The sequence below is a fragment of the Pleurotus ostreatus genome (genome assembly GCF_014466165.1).
Source record: "Pleurotus ostreatus strain PC9 chromosome Unknown scaffold_5, whole genome shotgun sequence".
NCBI lineage: Eukaryota > Fungi > Basidiomycota > Agaricomycetes > Agaricales > Pleurotaceae > Pleurotus > Pleurotus ostreatus.
The window spans coordinates 3,471,855-3,492,712 of NW_023503160.1; the positions used below are offsets into that span (position 1 = coordinate 3,471,855).

General features: G+C 57.2%; 6 protein-coding genes across 6 annotated transcripts; 4 read left to right on the plus strand and 2 right to left on the minus strand.

Annotated features, from left to right (window-relative positions):
- Positions 1-7,150: 7,150 nt before the first annotated feature.
- PC9H_008268 (uncharacterized protein) lies at positions 7,151-9,279 on the plus strand (the record flags this gene model as incomplete). Its single annotated transcript, XM_036777782.1, has 8 exons — positions 7,151-7,183; positions 7,240-7,423; positions 7,491-7,669; positions 7,723-8,388; positions 8,458-8,544; positions 8,603-8,636; positions 8,691-8,794; positions 9,028-9,279. 8 exons carry the CDS (start codon positions 7,151-7,153, stop codon positions 9,277-9,279), a joined length of 1,539 nt encoding a protein of 512 aa, XP_036631402.1.
- Positions 9,280-10,545: 1,266 nt separating this feature from the next.
- PC9H_008269 (uncharacterized protein) lies at positions 10,546-11,524 on the plus strand (the record flags this gene model as incomplete). The annotated part of the gene is made up of 6 exons (XM_036777783.1): positions 10,546-10,711; positions 10,779-10,820; positions 10,909-11,036; positions 11,091-11,109; positions 11,162-11,323; positions 11,511-11,524. 6 exons carry the CDS (start codon positions 10,546-10,548, stop codon positions 11,522-11,524), a joined length of 531 nt encoding a protein of 176 aa, XP_036631403.1.
- Positions 11,525-15,595: 4,071 nt separating this feature from the next.
- Positions 15,596-16,600, plus strand: PC9H_008270 (uncharacterized protein; the record flags this gene model as incomplete). Its single annotated transcript, XM_036777784.1, has 4 exons — positions 15,596-15,723; positions 15,787-15,808; positions 15,862-16,347; positions 16,409-16,600. 4 exons carry the CDS (start codon positions 15,596-15,598, stop codon positions 16,598-16,600), a joined length of 828 nt encoding a protein of 275 aa, XP_036631404.1.
- Positions 16,601-17,469: 869 nt separating this feature from the next.
- PC9H_008271 (uncharacterized protein) lies at positions 17,470-18,287 on the minus strand (the record flags this gene model as incomplete). Its single annotated transcript, XM_036777785.1, has 4 exons — positions 17,470-17,805; positions 17,866-17,897; positions 17,956-18,138; positions 18,185-18,287. 4 exons carry the CDS (start codon positions 18,285-18,287, stop codon positions 17,470-17,472), a joined length of 654 nt encoding a protein of 217 aa, XP_036631405.1.
- A 105-nt stretch (positions 18,288-18,392) lies between these two features.
- On the minus strand, positions 18,393-20,028 carry PC9H_008272 (uncharacterized protein; the record flags this gene model as incomplete). Its single annotated transcript, XM_036777786.1, has 7 exons — positions 18,393-18,497; positions 18,563-18,660; positions 18,731-18,899; positions 18,989-19,162; positions 19,269-19,572; positions 19,624-19,697; positions 19,747-20,028. 7 exons carry the CDS (start codon positions 20,026-20,028, stop codon positions 18,393-18,395), a joined length of 1,206 nt encoding a protein of 401 aa, XP_036631406.1.
- A 483-nt stretch (positions 20,029-20,511) lies between these two features.
- PC9H_008273 (uncharacterized protein) lies at positions 20,512-20,858 on the plus strand (the record flags this gene model as incomplete). Its single annotated transcript, XM_036777787.1, has 2 exons — positions 20,512-20,567; positions 20,621-20,858. The coding sequence occupies 2 exons, from the start codon at positions 20,512-20,514 to the stop codon at positions 20,856-20,858; spliced, it is 294 nt and encodes a 97-aa protein (XP_036631407.1).

Genomic DNA, 20,858 nt, shown 5'->3' on the forward strand with positions numbered 1-20,858 from the left:
TGTGGTGTTGGGACCAATTGGAAGGAATGGCGAGAAGGTGACGGAGAGAAAAGTCCCCAGGATGCCTGGGCCACATGCGTACAGGAATGTGCCCGACGTTGGCGTCCCATCGTTGACGTGCCTAAGCTGGCACACGCGCGGTTGCAATGATGGGATAGCGAGGGTAAGAAGCCCAGACGGCGATTACGGGAGTGCCAACCCCGCGATTGATAGTGATCCGCAGCCATGGCGCAAGCAGACACCCCAAATTCACGTGAGGTCGGTTATACGTGATGCGGGATCGCGAAGATCCAGCTGCCAGCCAGCGCCGGGGCAAGTTTGGGTTTTGGTTCACTGGCGCAAGAAGTATACGAACTTCATCCTACGCCCACGCGGCAGTGAGATCGTGTCCACTGCAACGAAGGGAGACCCCAGCGTTGACAGCAACAGCTAGATAGAAACCGATAGCGACGGAGGAGAAGGAAAGGGAGGAAGGGCGCTGGCTGGGAAGTCGCCGGGCATGTCGAGCAAGTCTAGAACGACGCCGAGCACAGCAGAGGGCGCAAGTCCGCGAATTCGTTTTGGACTTCGAATGTTGCAGTCCTTGAAATCCTCGTGCACGCTGTTCGAATTCGTCGGCTTCGTGATCACTCGGCTCACGGAGACGACGCGTCAGATGTCCACGGTCCACCGCCGGCGCAACTCGCTCGCTCGCACATCCCTGGCCATGTTAGTGAGTCTCGCTAGTCTACATCTACGCCTACGTCTACTCTAACTTCAAACTCTGAAGTCCACGATCCCTGAAGTCCACGATCCAGCGCAGACGATCTACCGCCGACGCCACGCCAATCCCTCGCAACCAAGCACAGCGACACGTCTGTCGACTACGTGCGCGTGTATCCAACGTCTCCGGCATCGACGAGGGCGACGATCGGCGCGCTGACTTGTGAGGACGGCTCGTTGGTGTTGATTTCCGGCCTCATTCGTCGTCGTGAGGGGCGTCTCAGGTGTAGTTCGAGACTATCGACGACGTGGGATGTCTGCAGCGTCGTGGCTGGTGAGTTCAGCTCGGGATATTCAGGCGAACTGACGACTTACCCCTTCCCTCCCTCCCATTGTATCCCATCGCATCGCCTTGCATGCCCTCTCCACGCCGCCCTGGCACGTCCACCGCAACCACGCTATGTACACTACCCCCACACTACGCCCAGATGACGAAAAGACGAAAGACGGGCGCGCAGGCGGAGATGGCCGACAGCACAAGTGCCTGCGTCTGCATCTGTACGCCCGTGTAACGACCGTGTGGAATGTCGAGGTTCGAGGGATAGGGTGGACGCTTGTATCCCTAGCGCGAGGGTCCTGTGGCCCGAGGAAAGGGGATCGCCTGTGACCCAGGCTATGGGGAGTGTTACCCACTCTGGGGACTGGCGAGGTCGCGTACGCACATGGTGAGGTTTGAACAAGAATAATGATTAGTCGGAGTTCCAAATATAATAAGTAATGCTAAGTACGATAACTACTTATAGGTGAGCGTCTAAGTACCGTCACAGTGCCCCCCAGTAGTTGCGTACTTCCAAAAAGAAAATGTCTATCCACTGACTCCGGACCTAGTGCTGGGTCAGGTCGGCCCAAAACTGCTACTTCTGGCCTACCCTACCTCTTTCTTTCAACCTTATCATATCACTTATTGGCCAGAACCCTGTTATATATCACACAAATATGTATATTTTACTATTCAACTACCAAGTTAGATAGCTATGTGGCTTGGTATTAGAGTGTTAAAGCTCGCGAACACGAGCTCTAACGCAATTCTACCCTCAATCATCCACTTAATCTCACTCTAAGATCCAGAAACTACTCTTATCTGCTTCCAAAATACTTTGATTGTACATGTGTAAGTATAAACTACAAGCGTTAGAGCTCGTTTACGAGCTCTAACGCGGACTCACCATCAAGTGGAAGCCAACGGATTAGGGCTGTAGGGCATTAGGTTATTAGGGGGTTGAGGTTTAGGGTTTTGGTATATTGTATCTGGAGCTCGTTTACGAGCGACTGTCTCGGTTGGTTAGGTTAGGTGAGTGCAGGGGTACTTGGACTTACCACCACCTATAAATCAACAGACTTACCACTGAACTTGGGTTTGTGTGTGCGAAGACCTGAATTGAGTGTGACAATAGAACCAGGACCCTCACAAAGCAAGGAAGTGGCCCAGCAAATCGAAGCAAAGGGCAGAGGCAAAAGGTGGACAGGAGATACAAGAGACAGGTGGCTCCAAGCTCAAGGGACCACTGCGAATGAACTAGGACAGGTGGACACAGGTCCCACAACAAGGCGTGATCACGGCGAAGGAAGGAGGCAAAGGGAAGACAGGAGGAAGTGGTAGACAGGGGCTCCCCCAACGAGGGGGTGGCTACGGGCATTGCGGCGAAAGGAGAGGGTGGGTTGACGCCGGGTGCGGAGATGCGTGTATGAGACAGGGGCCCACACAAGTTGCAGATGGCTTCGGGGATTGCAGCAAGGGGAGAAGTGGGAGATAGGGGCTCCCTCAACGAGGGGGTGGCTGCGGGCATATCGGAGAAGGGGGATGTGGCAGCAGAATGGGCGGAAGGAAGACAGGGGCTCCCCCAACCAGGGGGTGGTTACGGCCATCTCGGTGAAGAAGAAGGAAGGGCGAAGGAACGCGTCATGGAGAGACAGGGGCCTGCAAAAGTTGCGGCGCAGCAGAGTGAGCAATGGGGGATAGGGGCTCCCCCGGCGAGGGAGTGGTTGCGGTCATTTCGGTCAAAGAAGGGTGCACGCCAGGGAGACAGCGCCGTCACAATCCCTCCAATGGCCGCAAGCCAAATCTACCGCGCGTGAGCATGTATATGCGCATGGACAAAACAATCACGCACCTCAGTAGCACTATCTGTCGTAGCCTTGTGCCTTGCACCCAACGGCCCTCCCGTTCTGCACCTCTGACTGTATGCCCGCAAGACGATACTGCCGCCCATGTCATGTTTGATGTCCCTATATGCGCGCGCATTGTTCCGCCTTGAGCTTCCTCTGTGAACCACAACTGTGGGCGAGGGAACCAAGGGGGAAGCCATGCACTCGGAAGGTTGAAGACGATGGGGCGAGAGCTCTGGACGCGCCGGTCTTGGATGGATCGCGCCTTGCGCGAGGCTGGGGGATGTGGGCAATTCGACGATGCCTGACAGAGCAGGAAGACGTCGACGGCGTCAGGCTAGGCCCGCGTTCACTTTCGTTCGCGCTCCTGCAGCCGTGGTCCACGTTCACTATGGGCTACATGAACAAGAATGGCGTGGAGACTCACCTGACAACTTCAGAAGGTCTATCTCTCCATCTCTACTCCATCTCTCCCTCACCCGACATTCTGGATCCTCGTGGGCCGCCTCATTTGTCTTGAAAACGAGAGGAATTGGATGCTGGCTTGTTCTCCATTGGTCGTTACGCGCCAGAGCCCTCGCACTCTGGGAGATACAGAGGGGGGATTGGAGTGAAATGGGGGCGCTGAGGCCTTCCCTAGCTATCGTCGATGTCCCAGCATCGTCGGCGTCGTCGTGGTAAGCATGAGAGAGCTGGGAGTTCGAACGGCAAACAGAATAAGGCGGAGTTCGATCACGCACGTGGCGCTTGTTCGAACACCACAATGGGGCCGCCCTCCATTGTCCTCCCTCGATACCGCCATCAAGAGCCCTGCTAGAGCACCCCCTCTAGCTGTCAGCACAACAACAACACCAGCGCTGGGCTCATTCAGAGATACAACATCGCCCGACGACGAATACATGCTCCCTCGGCGATGGGCCATTCTAGAGGGCAGTGGAGGACTCCACGATTCCGGAACCAAGCTGCAAGGTAAGCTCACGCACTCTCCACGAGGCAGACACGACTTACCCACATGGTCTGACCCAGGACAGTCGCCGCGGCGCCTTTTCTTCGTCCCCCATATCTCTGCCATTCCACAGTGTCTTCAACCGCCAGGACTTTCCCCCCTCTTGCGCACGACCCCAGCATTGATCTTCGCTTAGGGCTCGCGGATACTGCTGAGAGGTTCGTTGAGTCGCCATGCGGTCATTAGCTGCAGCCTACGAAACCCAAGGGACGGTGTCACAAAGGCGACCACAACCGCCATCCCAACGCCATCACCCTCTATTCCGCCTGCTCGACGTTCTACCCCCATCTACGCCCTGCGGACGACGGCAACAATGGCAAGCTTGGATTCCAAGATCCCAGCATCGTCAACGATCCAGTGGTATCTGCTGGATATCTGCAAACGAAATCAGCGCCGTCGGTGTGAAGTATGAACAGTACGTACGCATCGACAAACACAGTTGCACTGGCTGTTCCTGTTCCCCGACGTCGCCTTGCGAACAACCAACCAAAACCTCACAACACCGCACCCGCTTCCGTCAATCCCGTAATCCCCCTTCCACAGTGCTAACCCGCATGTCCTTTACGCTGTCGACGCTGTCGGGCTGTTTCGTGCTGCGAACGGATGGATTAACGAGAGGGATTGTGTGGTGGGGAGGGGCAAAGTTGGTAATGGGATCGCGAACGGGGCGGGACGAAGGGACGAATCGGGATGACCCACCGGTTTGGGATGCATGGCAAGAAGCAAAAAAAAACTCGCACCGTTGACACGAACAATCTCGTTCACCACGCGCCATCCGGCTTAACGCCATGAATCCGAGCCCAGGGCAGGGACCGTCCCCTGCGTTGCGCGTGGTTAGTTAGTGGGTGACAGTAAGGGACGGGCGAAGTAAGAGGGGAACGTGAACGGCGACGAAGGTGAGAACGGGAGCAGGAACGGAACACAAGAGCGGGATCGAGAACGGAAGCGGGATCGAGGGAATACGGGAGGGGGCTGCACAAACGAAATGCGAAACGACGACTCCGGAGGGACTTACCTCCACCCTAAACCCACATCTACGTTCCAACGTCCACACTCACGTCCACGCTCCCGCAGTGCCAGCGCAGGCACTGCAGCTGTGTGCTCGCATCCCGGGTACAAGTGCGCATGCCTCCGCGTTGGCGTTGTCATTTGCGTTCGCAGCGAGTCACGACCGCGGCAGGATGAGATCTGCAAAGGAGTTGGCGGCGGTGGAGGGTTGTGAGTGCGCGTTCAAGGTGGCGATGGGGGCGTACAGGCTTACCTGAGTTCGTGTAGGGTCGACAACGCCGCAAGACGAGGTCAGCACGACCGCGATGGGGCAAGGCGTTCAAACAGAGGGAGGAGGGAGGAGGATGAACGGCACGAGAATGAGAAGATTCACACCACGCCAGTAAGTGGGTCCTTTTCATCGTGAGTCTCTTTATCATTTGCGCCAACCCGAGGGAGTTACTGACATTCATAGGACAACGCCTTTCCATCGACTTCGTTGACGACACCAGTTCGCGCGAAAGACAAACCTCCTAGGCCCTACGGGACCTGCCGTATCTAGGACGATGTGCAGGCCATCCTCTAGTTGTATGCGAACGGTAACATCGATGGAGAGCGGCGGGGACTTGGAGCGGGCTGCTGCCTGCGCGCTGAGAACATCATGGACGAAACAGGAACAACATACTCTGACTCAGGGCCTTCGCCGTGCTTCATCCCCCACATCGCCCTTCCAAGGCATCCCCACCCTCCCCTCTCGTGCACGACCTACCGCGTAACATCAATATGGGGGCGGGAGAGTGAAGAGGGGGTCCGTGGCATTCCCTCATCGCTGTTACTGTGCACATCGTGCCCGTCATCGTCGTGGTTTCGTGCTTCGGAGGTTTCGTGGAAGTCCGAAATCGGCTCTCGGAACGGAGCGGTCTTCGATAGCGCACGTGGCACTGGTTGGAGCGCCACAATGCGGGGAAGTAACGAAACAAACGCTACCGCTTCCATGTCTCTGGTTCCGTCCACCAACCCATACGCTATTCGCCGCATACAAGTCCCTACTAGAGTCACCATGGGTTAGACAACACAGTTGAACGGGAAACTAGCCGTACGTACGCTATCAGCCATATATCACCCGCCCCTGCTGTCCAAACCGGCACTATAACATTCACGCGCGTGTGGACACAAGTGGGGCGACCACAGCTACACACAAACCTGGAACCCCAAAAGGACGGGGTCGGGTAGGCGGCCAGAGACATGAGGAGCGACGGAAAGGATCAATGAAGACGCCAGGGCCTGAATGTTTGAACACGCGAAGAGCGAGGAGGAAGGTGGCATTGATGGCCGCGGAGGATGAGGAACGTTGGCGACAGGATAGGTACGAGGCCGCGAGCATTATCAGAGGAAATTGGGACTCACTGAGTCGTGTAAGGTCCCCCGAGGACAGCACCATGGTACAGCATCAGCCTCCCTCGATATCGACGGCCAACCATTGCGCCGCGACTATGCACGCCAACGAAGTCCTAGGGGCCACAGCCGGGACTCCGCAGTACGAAGAAGCACACGCTCACCTGAGTATCAAGCACCTCAGCATTATCACCGCGGCGTTGACGCACTCTCCCAGCGCAAGTTAAGCCGTCAAACCCCACACTACGTTGCCATGCGACTTGCGACATCGAGAGAATGGGAGAGGTGGGCGGAGCACTGCGGAGGCGACGACATGGAAGGCGATGATAAGGATAGAATGGCGGGGAGAGAATGAAGGAGCAGTTGACGAACTGCATAAAGAGGTGAGCGCTCATGGGATTGCATAACGAACGTGACTCACCTAAAGGCAGGATCGAAAGCCTACAACGCCATCCAGGTCGTCTCCAGCAGCGACGCGCGTCGGGCCACACGTCGTAGCAGATCAAACCAAGCATCGTCTCCAGCACCTAGCGAAGGAAACTGCACTTGCACCGCCAGCGTGTAGAGGAATGAAGGTTGTCGGGGGGATGCGGGGAGTCAGGGAGGGGAAGTAGGGCGGCGGGGGGCAGCGTAGACGACGACGAAGAGCAGCGACGCGCTGGATACAGTGAGTACCCAACTGCTTCGGGAACCGCGCCACTTTCCTTGGTATTGCCGCAGCAGCATCAGCATCCGACCCGGCAGTCACGTCCCTCTCGAGTTCCATGGCCAATTCTCTCCTAAGCACCCAGCAAAGGCGCCGACACTTGCGCTGCCGGAGTATCGAGGACGGAAAGATGTTAGGGGATGGGCGAAGTCAGCAAGGGGTAGGACGGTGAGGGGACTCACGTACAGATGATGACGACGAGCTGCGCCACGCTGAATAAGGTATGCACCCAGCGCGTTGAGGAATGAAGCCACTGAACTTCTTAATCCCCCAGTAGCGTCCACCCTTCCCTGCACGTCCTGTTGCCAACGATGCCCTAGTCCAACGAAGGCTTGTAGAACGTCTACCACATCTGCAACCGTGGGGCAGCGGGATCGCGGCTCAATGTCCGTGGATCGCCTTGTCGCAACGCCAGGTGACGGTCTTCGACGAGGAGGATGAAAAGGAGCTACGGAGAGGACGTCAGTAACTCGTTGGGATATCAGAAGCGCCAACGAGAATCACGAATGGACAGACGCTGCTGTGCAGGCAACAAGCGGATGGTGGCGACGAAGATGGGAACGCGCTGGCTGGTGCTGGTGCTGAGCGTGTTCAGCGTGTCGACACCGATTGAGAGCAGAAGGGGAGCAGAGGGCGGGATGCGAAGTCGAAAGGCGGGAGGCAGGAGGAGAGAAAGCGGAAGGCAGGAGAGGGATGTAAACAGGAAGGTAAGCAGGGAACAAATTGATGCCTTCTCTCCCAACTCACCTCCCCCTTGTAGACTTTCAATGCGCAATCCCAATGGGTCTATACCCTTGCGCACACACCAGCAGCGTACATGGGGTATGGCCGAGTCGCAGAGTTGCTGATCGAGAGGAAAACGGGGGCCGAACTCGAGTTGGCCATAGAGGAATGGGAGGACGGGAGGCGAGCGAGGCGAAAGAGCAAAGCAACTAAGTCTAACGCTACGGAACGCGAGCCGGAGACGGTGAAAGGAAAAGGCAAGGCGAAGGCAGTGCAGGTTGAAGCCGTCACCGCCAAACCAGTTGGGCAAGGCCGGTACACCCTACGTTCTCGCCTTGTCGAAATCTCCATCCCCGCGCCGGAGGTCGACGACCAAGGAAATCCTGATAGTTCCAGCGACACCGAACGCGACTCTGGAGGGACAGTCGACGCCGACGGAGAGGAATACGCGTCGGCAGATGAAGAGGCCTATACATCCATCCCCTTCGCCCCCCTCACCGACTCTCCCAAGCCGCATGCTCGAACAGCAACTCCGGTCTCGGCCTCCTCTACAGCGCAAGCACCACAGCAGCTTCGCGGTAGCTACTTCATCTTACCTCCTGCCAGCTCGTCTACGCTGTCCTTCGACCGCTCGATCGCCAATTCCTCTTCTCCCACGTCTCCCCGGCGAGAACACGATGGCCCGCATGCTGGACAAACGAGGGTAGAGCGATGACATGGGGTAAGTCTCAATGTTGCCGCTGAATTGATTACGAACTCACATTGTCTGAAGCCAACGTTTACGGACAAACCTCGAACGGCGACGGCGAAGTACTGGGCTCACACTTGTCCTGGGACCTCGGGATGGCGTTTACAATGGGTCAACAAATCACAGCCTACTCTTCGAGGAGTAGCGCGAGGACTGAGTGAAGCGGCAGTGGTGCACAGAAGGGCCAGGTGATGCAGGGCAAGGTAAGTACGCACGCCCTCCATGAAGATAGCGTGACTCACCGTTACGATATCTAGCAGCACCGAACTCTCACAACTTAATCGCACTCCCTTCAACACCCCGCAGGGCGCTGGCGGCGAATTCGACAACGAGGCTTGATGCTAATGCGGCTGAGGGAAGGGTGAGCTGCATGCAGGGCGAGGGTTCACCCCCCAGGCAAATGCGGGGCGCAAAGGCGTGCTGGCGTGCTCGGCTCGCCCGTAGGAGACGTCGACGTTGGCAGTGTGGGTTACTAAGGGGTGGAGCACGGAGAAAGTTGGCAGGGCGCGAGCTTTAAGGGCAACGAGCGTGGGCAAGTCTCGACGGCGCTGGTGGCATGCTACCTTGCACTGATGCCCTGGGCTGTCCCTCAAGTCCTCCCCTGCCATGCTGCGCAGTGCATCCCTCGCCTACGCCATTCCCCAGCCGTACATACCCTGCGCTACCCTTCTCAACCCTCCTATCGCCTTCAACATGCGCTGCCCTGTACTCCGACCTCTCGCTTACGACCAGCACCCTTTATCTCCCGTCGACGATGACGATGACTCGAAGCATCCAGCTCATCACCTCGTCCCGTCTCGCACCGTCTCGCCCTCGCGACCGTTGCCCCCGTTCCAAAGCACCTAGAACATAAATAAACGAGTCGAGGTCAGCGGGGACGTCGCGAGGAGCACTTACTCAAGGGGAAACGGCAAAATGAAGAGTGGGAAACGAGGAAACGAGGAAACGAGAACGAAACCCAAGGGGAAGAAAACAGGGTTAGCCCCGATCCACGTCCTGGCGCGCACCCAGTAGCGCCAGGGAGAATGCGAGTACGAGTGCAACGATCTCGTTCGCCGTGCGCCATGCGTCTCGATCGACTGACACTGCGAGTCTCAGCGCGAGGCGGGCATTGTCACCTGCATTGAGGGTGTCTGCGGCTGCGGGCTGCGAAGGTGAATGGGGCGTGTATGAGTTAGTGGGTGATGGCGCGGGACGGGGACGAAGAGTGAAACGGGAATGGGAACAAGGACGCAGGGGAATGAGAATGGTAGCGGAAGCGGGAACAGGAGCAGGGACGAGAACAAGGCAAATACACGGGAGGAGGGGAAGGAGGGACGGGATATGCAAACGAAACGCACAACGACGACAGCATAGGGACTTACCTTTTCCCCGAACACATGTCTACATCCGCGTCCACGTCCACATCCACCGCATTCACGCTCCCGCAGTGCCAGTGCAGTCGCCGGAGCTGCCTGATCGCCTCCGGGGTAACAGTGCCTTGCCTTCGCATTAGCGCTTGCGTTTGCGTCCACGTTCGCAGCGAGTGCATACACGAGGTATGCGCTGCAGCTGTGCGCCGCGGAGTCCACCGCCCAACGACGTCCAATCCCAATCTCCATCCGCTGCCAAGTACGGTCATTCGCACAGGGGGATGAAGCACAAACGAAAGCAAACAATCACGGTCGCAAGCCTCGCCGTCGCTATGCCATCACGACTGCCTCTACGCCAGCACGACTGCTTCTACACCAGCACGACCGCCTCTACGCATCTCCCTCCACCATCTCCTCCAGTTGGCCTTTGGCCTCGTCTACCAGCTGCGAACCACGACACCCGCCACGTCGCCGACAGCCTTTCGGTTACGAGGCGAGATCACTGCGACGGGATACGCTTGTTAGCATGAGGGACTTGCGGAGGGATGGGATGTAGAAGGGAGGGGAGATAAGTGCAGAGTTAGGGGAGCAAGGGAGACGAACTGGAAGAAGGAGAGAAATAAGGGGAGGCAACACGAACGGGTACATGAACGAACGGGAAACACAGGAAGAGTGAAGAGACCACGCACCGTTGATGGGAACCTGGTGCCTCTCGTGGTAAGTTCTACCGTCATCTTCCAACACGCTGGACTGCATACAGATGTCGGTTCCCGCAGCTCCTTCCTCTCAACTACAGGCAGCGCCTCAGCGGACGATGTGGGCAGCCGTCAAATACCATCTCGACAATCGCGCCCAGGCAACGGACATGGGGATGAGAGGGTATGTGGCAGCGGTGCTGCTCGGGCCCTGGGCATCCCAATACGATGGTGAGTGACCTCTCAATTACATATTAGTTAGGTACTCACCTTTGCCATCGTTACGCCGTCTCTCAAGGTATTCCTACTCCCATCCCCTTCCGGCGCCATCCCGTTCTTCGTCTGCGTGTCCCCCGTGGAATCACTGGACGGCATTTGACGCCATGCCGCCAACGACAATGGCCTGGGCGTTGTTCATTGCGCTGCAGGTTTTCTGGCCATTCAGTTTGGAGGGATCCAGTTCGGCCAGCAAGCGCGTCGAGGCTTCTGTTGGGGTCGGGAGAGCGCATGGGTAAGACAGACGACGTGGGTCACGAATGGGGAGTGGTGTGGACAGGTGAGTACTTCTTTCTCCATCTTGTGGAGTGTACGACTCACCCTGCCAGCCCAGACCAAACGAGAGAGAGAGTGTGTGTGTGTGTTTCCCTGCTTCATCGTTGTTTCTGACGTCCTCCACGGCAGCCACTTCGTCTTGGGACCGTGTTTCGGAGGGTATGTCGCTGTCGCGGATGTTGCTGCACGGGAAGGGGTTGTGTCAGAAATGTGGCCCACAACCCGTTCGGATAGGAGAGACTGGGTTAGACTTGTCGATGGCGAAGAACTCGGGCGCTTCCTCTGTGTTAGGTAAGCTTGGTGAGCTTGTTTCTTGCGCAAAGTCCTCACTAACGTCGCTGCCTTCCACGCCTCTTCCCTTCCGTTTCGACGTCATCAGCAAGTCGATTTCAAGCAACGTAGACGGGGTTCGAGCTAGATTGAGATGGTGCGTAACATGTAGAATACCCGTTACAATAGCATTGATAGCACATTGTAGGTTTTCGTACATAACGCAATGGCTGCTGGCGCGCGTCAAACGTAACGGGAGGAACGGTTCTCACCGCTGCCAGGTGGGCAGCCGGTCGTCAGATGCCGATTGCAGGTGCTGGGATGTACGGACGTTCTGGCGAAGGACAGCAATGGGTTCAGCACACGCTCTCAGACACTCGCACCATCGTGCATTCGCAGTTGGCACACCAGCACCTACACCACACTCCCTTCCATCCCTCTCAATGCCCTCGGTTGTCCCACTGCCGGTACTCCCACGCGACCTCCAACACTCCAATGTCCACACCTGCGTATACATCCCCCTACGCACATCCCACGTTCACGCGCACGCATCCTCGCCTATCGTCCAGCCATCCACCACCACCCTCATCCGACCCTTTTCAGCCCATCGACACAGCCCATGGACTTATTCGCGACTCACTCACGCCTCTCGTCCTCTCCACCCCTTCATCTCTCCACCTCCTCGTCTCTTCGCCTTGCGTCCTTGTCCTCGTCTCTTCGCCCTCCGTTCTTGTCCTTCGTGCCTTCGTGCGCCGCTGACCTGGCCTGGCCTAGAGTGCGTTCAGGGTGGCGCGAGCTTGGGCTGGCGCAGAATTGCTGTTGCGAGGACAGTGGCGAGGACAGTGGCGAGGACGGGGAGGAGCGGACGGGGAGACGGAGGAGACGGCTGGAGGAAGGAGGGAGTCAGCGTACATCCCACGCAATCGCGTCCTCCCCTTGCCTCGCATCCACTCACTCAGTCGACGACCTCTCGCGTTCTCTCTCTCTCAACGGCCTCCACTCTCCCCTCAATCCCACTCCCTTTCCTCATCCACCAACCACTCCCGCCACCCAGGGTCTACTCTTCGCCCGTCTCCACGCGACGCATGACACCCCAGCGCTTCTCGCTGTCCTCCTCTCACCAACTCCAACTCCAACTACCACCGCTACCGCTACCTATCACCCTCGACCACACCACGCGTCCCTGCGTTACCCAAATCAAGTAGACGCATTCAAACGTTTCCAAACCCCCCCCCAACCACCGCCCAAACGCCGCCGTAACGCTGCCAGACATGCCACAGCCTTCAACGTCGCGTGTACAGCCCCGGGTTCTCGATCTAGATGGAAGGAAATGCGTCAAACCATGTCAGACGGCGCCTAAATTCGGGATAGCAAGTCGGGCCCGGCGAACACGAAAATGAACCGAGACGAAACGAAAATCGAAAGCGAACGGGAACACGAAAACGAGGTAGACGAGCACACATGCAAGGGAGACGAAAACGAAGCGGAGGTGATGCGGGAAACGAGAATGAGAATGAGAAAACGAGAACAAGAACGAGAGAGCGAGGGAAAAGAAACGAGGTACGCACCCACCTCGTTTTCGCTCATCGTGCGTTTGCGCTGACCTGAACGGGTTTCCAGCGTGCAGGCCCTCGTCTGCGTCCGTCTGGAGCTGACGCGGCTACACGTCACCCAACGCACACGCACCATCCCCAACGCAACGCCAACTCACCTCCAAAATACCAGCGCCACCACGCCACCTCCCCAACTCATCAACCCACGACGCACGACGCAGAATCCAAACACCCCCAGTGCAAACTCACGCACGCAGAACACTGAGCGCAGAACTCGGCTCGTGGCACGCCAACGAACGCGCGTTGCGAGCTGAGTCGCGTGGTGCGGGATTCTGATCCCGACGGCCGAACGACCAAACGACCAAATCACAGAATGGTCGGGACCAACGAGGATGCGTGCGTGTGTCTCCACTTCACGCGTCGAGTATTGAGCTAACGACGAGACCGCAGTACTCAGTGCTCAGCCTCGATGCGCCCTAGGCTCCTGCGCGAGTGCGCGCAGATCCACGTTGGATCCTGACGAGGACGGGTGACGACGTGAGGGGAGGTGGGTGTCGATCCCAACGTGGGCGCGCACTGCCCAGGCGACCACGCACGCAAACGCAAATACGAACAGGGATACGAGGATGTGAACGCGACCACGATTGTGGGAGGGAACGCGCGCAAAGGACAAGAACGCGGGGAAGCGGGGAGGCTGCGCCTCGCACATGCACACACGAACACGAACATGAATACGAACACCGACACGAACACCAACGCCAACGTCGACTCCGACGGCGCACGGTGGAAACTGGGGACAACGCGCCAAGGTGCGAATGTTAACGGGAACTGAACGGGAGGCCAAGCAGCGGTGCGAACAAGACGAGAGATGAGAAGAAGAGGAGAAGAAATGACACGAGAACAGAAAGAGAAAGAGGCAGGGAACTACCTTCGTCGTCGTCGACACGCTGACAGCGACAACAGACAAGGAGCAGGGCGCTGTGGGGGCTATGGGGATGTTGGGGTGCTGTGAAGAGGTCAGCGATGCGAACACGACACGGGCACGGGACGAGCCAGCAAAGCGAGGCAAGGCGAGGCGGGCACAAGAACAAGGATACGACGAGACGGTGAGCAAATGAAATGGCAACGAAAGAAGACGAGAACGAAAGAAGAGGGGACGAGAACAAGAAAAAACGAACACGAACATGGCGCGACGCACCCTGTTCGCGTGTCGCATCGAGACAGCGAGAGGAGCTGAACGACATCCTGCGTCAGGGAGGGTGAACGAGGTAAGTGTGCGTCTTTGCGCGTTCGTGTGGGGGGACTTAGCTGTGTTGCTTGTTGTTCCAGATACCCTCGTTAGTAGCAATGGTGTCGACCGTGACGAGGGTGAGGCTAGAGGGAGGACGGGTTAGAGCGAGCGATGAAGGCGGAGGAGGAAGCTGACATGCGAAGAGGGAGACGAAGGCGGGATTAAAGAAGAAACCTGCGCTCGACACCGAGCGCAGCGCAAAAGAATGCACGATTAAGATGGTACGCACCTTTCGTTGATTGGTTGGACCCGTTAACGACGTCCTCGTTGTAGATGCAATCGATGCGCTTGTGTTCGCATTGCCGTCGTCGTCAAGGACTCGCGCGCGACCCGTTCATTCGTTCGTGGGCCTGTTCGTTTCGCGCTCAGTCAGTCGCGTGCATGGTTTGACGGATCGGGAACTTACTCACACACGCACACTCACACGCACGCACACTCGCACCCCATCTCGTCCGTCCACGTCCACGTCTCTTGTCTCACGGCCAGTCACATTCGTTGAGAGTCAGCTCGTTCGAGTTGCCTGCGCCGTTCGAAGTCACCCAACTCAGCGAGCTCCCCATGACATCCTCTACAGTCTGGGCAGCACACTGATGATCAGTGTCGAACTAGAGAGTGCCTCCACCTTCTCCGTCGATGCCTGGCGGAACGGAACGTAGAAAGCTTACCTAACGACTGGGAAACAAGCGCCGTTGAACTTGCACCACAACCACCAAGTCCCTTTCAACAACAACGTTCACAACGGCACAGCACCCTCAGCCAGCCAAAGCAGACGCTCAAAGACGTTGACAAGTACAATGACTGCTGGCACAAGCGCGAGAACTCACTGGGACCGCGCAACCCACGCGTACACACCTATGCCGCACGCACCCTGAAGAAAGGGAAGAGGGAGTGTTGAATGTTGAACGTAGGACGTCTATTAAGGTACGTAGACTACAGACACACGGAATGCGTACAGACTTACATGCGACTACAGTTGCTGTCCCTTCCCGCCACCCAACTCTCTTACTCACCCTCTCATTACGTCCCACTCCACCACCGCAACGTACAAGCATGTCGACGGCTACGATGACGCAGGTCCCAGAGCAGCCAGGATAGACACAAAGAGGGTTGAAAACAGCACACATGAGTGACGAACAGCCAGGTACGTGGTGACGAGGGTTATCAGAACGATATCAAACTCACCAGCGCGGATAGAGCAAATGGCGACGAAGAGCGTGTGCGTGTGCAGGCAGACACCCTCCACCGACGACCGTCGTGTACAACCAGCTCCCGACGTTGCTCAATCTACGGGGCACCAGCAAAGACATCCCGCCACCTTTCCACGGACCCGCCCTGCCGGCCGACTTACCCTCAATGTATGCTGAATGCCGACCCCGAACACAATACAGTCTGCTGCGCAGCATCGTCGCTAGCGGCACTCATCCATGTCGATGCGCTTGCTGCACAGAGATGCCCTCGACGTCTCCAGCTCGTGGACAGGCGGATGACAGCCAAGTCATCGTCACGTACGACCCACTGCGTCTCCAAGCATCCGGCGACCATCCGACAGCGTGGAGCGAGGCGAACATGGGCGGGAGGTTGACCACAGGAGGGCGAGGCAAATGAAACGAGCAGGATGACTCACCAAGGACTACAACCAGGCGCGCGCAGACGACGCACGAAGTAGGTCCATCGCTCCCCGTAGTTGTAGTTGAAGATGACTCACCTGCATGCAGCGTACCTGGCAGACGCCTAGCAATGCTTACACTCCCCCTTTTCCATTCTGCGCAGCGCACCGTGGAGGCGATAACAGGAGCCGTCTCAAATCGTCGAGTCGATGGGGCCCTTACACAACTCTCCCTCTCTCACAGGTCATCGACGTCACCACCTCTGGCACACACGCCTCGATGACACCACGTCGCGACTCTCCCTCTCTCACGCAGCCTCTCACTACGCTACTCTACGCATTCGCACTCGCATTCCCGCGTCATCCTCTCTCTCTCTCTCGCATGCCATCCCCACTCGCATACTCACCCCGTCGCATTCCTTCGCTCCCCTCCAACGCCTTCCAACGCCGTCCACCTGGCAGATCAAAGCCCACCCCACTTCCATCCTTGTCCACCAACGCACGCAAACCTCGACCCCACCCTTCCTTCGCCCAATACACCTCCCTACTCACGTCGTCAAACCCGCAAACCGTCGCTGTGGATGGTCTGCAGGGAGTCAGTTAGTATGGGTTGGCAACCCATCTGAATCAGCAGCGGTACTTATTTGTACGTACAGACTCTCAGATCCCTGTTTACGACAACTAGCGCCCACTCGTTCGCTAGCCGTCCGATCCGTCCGATCCCAACTCCAACGCACTCCCTTCCCGCGCCAACGCCTCCGTCTCCACTCGCACACACCACCGTCACCGCCGCCGTCCCCATTCGTATCCCCGCCGCCGTTCAACCCACTACACCGCCCGCGCACTGAACACAAAAAACAATTTCCCGCCAATTCGCGCAGAAAACATATCCTCTAAGAAAAAGTCAGTGTGCGCAAGTACGCGTCAGACGACGCTCCGGCGCTCGAACCGCGCAGAAACTAGGTCGCCAGAAAGCTTTTCAACGAGATCACGCAAACACAGGAGGGATGCGATGTGATGCGAGGAAGGGAGGGAGTAGGAACGAATGCAGGTAGACGACAGGCAAAGGGGACGAACGAAGGAACGGGGAAGGAACAAATGTCGCGTAGGTGAGTAGGCGATTCCCGCGTGCGCAAAGACGACTCACCTGCTACCTGCTCCCATGTAGTCCTTCGCGTTCGGTGTTGCTTGAATGCGACGACCCTGGAAAACACAAAGCACCGTACGCCGCCCGCCCGCCCGCCCCACTGCAAACGCGAATGCAAACGCAAACGCAGACGCGAATGTGAAAGCAGGTGACCGAGTACAGACTAGTCGGACTACAACATCACTGCTGGTGTTGACAGATGATGTAGAATACAGAGGCACTTGGTTAGCAGAACGGCGGCGATCTTGAGGTGGTGTCTCGAATTTTCTGGCGGGCTGAAACTCTGGTGTTATGGAAGTGTTCGTCACACTATGAGGTACGTCTCACGCAGCGCAATAGCTGTACCACGTACGCTATACAACTGCGCCTTGCCGTTAACGTACTCACATTCTCAGCAGTACTGTTCGAGTGCGTATCCTGTTGCATCGTGTCTCCACGACCGTTCGAAGCCATACATAGGCGCGGAAGTGGCAGAGCTGAAAAATGGATGTGATAGTCAACGAACCTTGCTAGCAGGAGCAATCGAGCGAGCGCATACCCGACCTTACGGAACGACGTAGCGCAGGATGGCTAATGGGTGTACGCCAGTGTACGCCCGATGCCCCGAAGGTCGTGTCGCCGGGGTTGTACTGTCCTGGACAGCTGGCACGATGCTGGGATCTCTTTGAAGAATGAAAATCCATGCACGAGGATCCACTCTTGCGAATTGAGGAGGCTGTACAGCGACATTGCTTGGTCAACTGCGAGACTAGACCCGCACGTCCTCTGCGGATCGCCTGCCCGTCGGCGTTGGGCCATGCTAATGTGGGGGAATCGTCGTAGCAGAACTCTTCGTGATTCATGACCCCCCCGTATGCCGCCTTTATTGACGCACTTGTCTTGAGGGCTCTCCATTCTCGTATCCATCTAGACGCCCCCTCGTGCTGACGGATTGGCGCATCCTATTCTACGCTCGAGAGCCCCAACCTTTCCTCGGCGCGCCCACATTCCCTCCGAGTCTAAGGTGAAGAAAACGCGTCTTCGTCAGCGCCGCAGGATGATATGGTCGATATTCACCCACTTCTCTACCTTCGGAATACCCCTCGCATGCACCAGCCGAGAAGGCACCAGCGCGCCAAAGCGTCGCTATCCAGATATTGTCGGGATCCCGATTCCATAAGACCTCGAATTGACGATAATCGTGGATATGCTCTCGGGAGCATGCACCCGACTCATCTATTCTTCCAGCTTTCAACGTATCTATAGCCATCGCCTTCCCCCCCTAGAGTGCTTCCTACATCCATACCTTCTCCGTTCGCCGTGGTACCTCTCGTCGTCATGCTGCTGCTGGAGGAGTAGCCGATCGGCCAGAGGTCACCATTGGGTGTTGAGAGCCGCCGACGGTACATGGTGGTGATGTGATACTGGAAATGGAAAGTGAAGGGGGTGAAGCGAAGTGAACGTTACGAAAGGTATGCGTGAATAAATAGTCAATAATGAGGACAGATCCACAGTTAATGGATCAGCCCTTCGAAAGAAACGAGGTTCGGCGACATCACGATGGGGGAACACACGAACCCGATGGTGGCGGGAGGACAAAACTCTTCCTCGTTTTGTACCTGCGACGCACACGCAACAAGTCAGCTTCATATCGTATCAATCACCTAACCAATCAAACACGTACCTTCAGCACCCGTCTCCCACCACCATCCTGGTCGTCCTCATCCTCACTCTCCGCCATCCCACCGTATCCGTTATCCTCACTAGATCCTGAACTCAAGCCTGGCGAAAACGGATTCGGCAAGGGTGAAACCGTCCTCGTAGCATACTGCCCGTCCGACCCAACTGGTACGACTCTCGGAGGTACCAGCCCTCCTCACGTCCTGTAACGCGCCGCGTATGACTCCTGAGGCGATCCCCCGCCGCTGCCTAATCCTGTTGAAGCAGTCGTTGGCGTAGAGCCCGGCGATGGCATTGGCTGCTGTGGATACCCATTCCCAGAATAGAATAAGTCGCCTGTGCTCGCCGAGCCGAGGGAACATCCGCGAGAATATTCCGGCGCTGAGGCTGATGTAGGAGCGTTGGCGTATTGCGATGGCCCGTGCGTGACTGTGGCTCCGCCGGTTGCACCCGCACCGAAGCGAGCAGCGTCGAAACGCATAATCATTACTCTTGCGCCTGCATGGCTCCAGGAGCAACAAATGCAGGATACGGCGTCTGAGCCTCGCCTGCACCAGGTGCTAGTCCTTGTGCTTCTACTGCATGCTCGCTCCGTGCCAGAGCACTTGCCCCAATTCCAGCAGCTCCTGCTCCTGCAACGAGCCCCGTGGCCGACGCATTCGATGGTATCTCGCTCATCCCGTAGGGCTCGTACCCCAAGTTCGGTTGACCATAGCCCGAGTCGTAGCCAGTGTATGACTCCTTGCTTCTGCTTGCGCCGTATCTGCCGCTGGTACCGCCTCTTCCGTATCCAACTGCCCTACGCTCGATATGTCGTCGTTGTCGTCGTTGTCGTCGTCGAGTAACGCTGGAGCTTGCGCCGCCGCCTCGGCAGCAGCGTCCACGATCTCACGGTCGAACTTGCGAGCTCGATGTTTTCTGACAGCGTTGGTGATGAGGGCGAATACAACGGCCAAGATGGCCACACCGACGACCGTGAATTCGCCAGCTACAGCGCCGGTGTTGGAAAAGAAGCTGACGAGAGTTAGTAAGCTATCTCCAAAGACACGGGCATTGATGACTCACCCATTGCTGTTTGACTGGTCGTTCGCAGCCGTCGTAGGTGCGACATTCCGGCTGATAGTTGGCGCAAGAGTCGTCTGAGTAACAGTGTCAACTTGAGTTCCTGAGGTGCTTGTAACGACCAACGTCGTGCTTGGCCGGGGTGTGGAGGTCGGAGTGGTGGTCGGGGTTTCGGAAACTATTGATGACGAAGATGACGAGCTCGACGTGCTTGTCGTCTCCGGAGTTGGACTTGAACTCAAGGAGGGGGAAGACGTAGAAGGTGTTGTAGGATGGCTTGACGGGGGAGACGATAATGTCGGAGGCGGCGATGTAGTCGGAGGATGCGTCGAAGTTGGCGGCGTAGTTGTGCTCACCGCCGTCGGTGGCGATCTTCATAAGAAAGTTTGTACTGGATCGATCGAACATGATACTGGGACCGACAAGGTAGGCGGCGTAAGTGGGGGACTAGTTGTAGTTGTTCGCAAGTCACGCCTATCATCGCGGACATCATCCTGCAATCCATAGTCCCAACGCAACCCCGTATCAGCAACATCAGCAAGCTCCCCCCTACGGTCCGTCTTCAAATTGGCGGCACCTCCCACACCTCCCTCAACGTCCCCATGCCCTCGATGTATTCATCACCATCGCAGCCGATCCCTCCTTCAATGAAGTAACACACTACCCGATCAGGGAGACAATCGCAGGTGGGGAGAAGGCAAATCCTCTATTGAGGTACGTTGACTAACTCCTTATTCGTTTCGTACAAACTCACGATCGACCCCAGGCGCCATCCACAGCACCACTCAATCATACAGTGAATATAACATCGGCGGCAACTCAAGAAGGATGGTGACGGGGCGAAACGAGTGGCGGAGACGACGAGCCAACGGCTGTAGCACGCAAGGAGCAATGAGAAGGAACTCATCAACGGCTGCAGAGGAAGGGCAAGGAGAACGGCAGTATATGTACGTGGACGCGTACATAATCGGAATAAAAGCGGACTCACCAGATTGTGTAGATCCCCGTCTGCCTCCCTCAACATCGACGCCCAACAACCCTTGTCAATAGCGCGCTCCCGACGCTTCGCAGGCCGCATTGCGCCTACGACGATGGCTCGAAGACAACCAGAGTCTCGCCAACCGAAGTCATTCGGCGAAGGACCAGACGATGACGACGACGCCGACTATGGCACCACTTATGAGGGGACTAGGAGTCAAGGGCGCAGAGGGAAAGAGGCAAAGAAGCAAAAAGGGTGA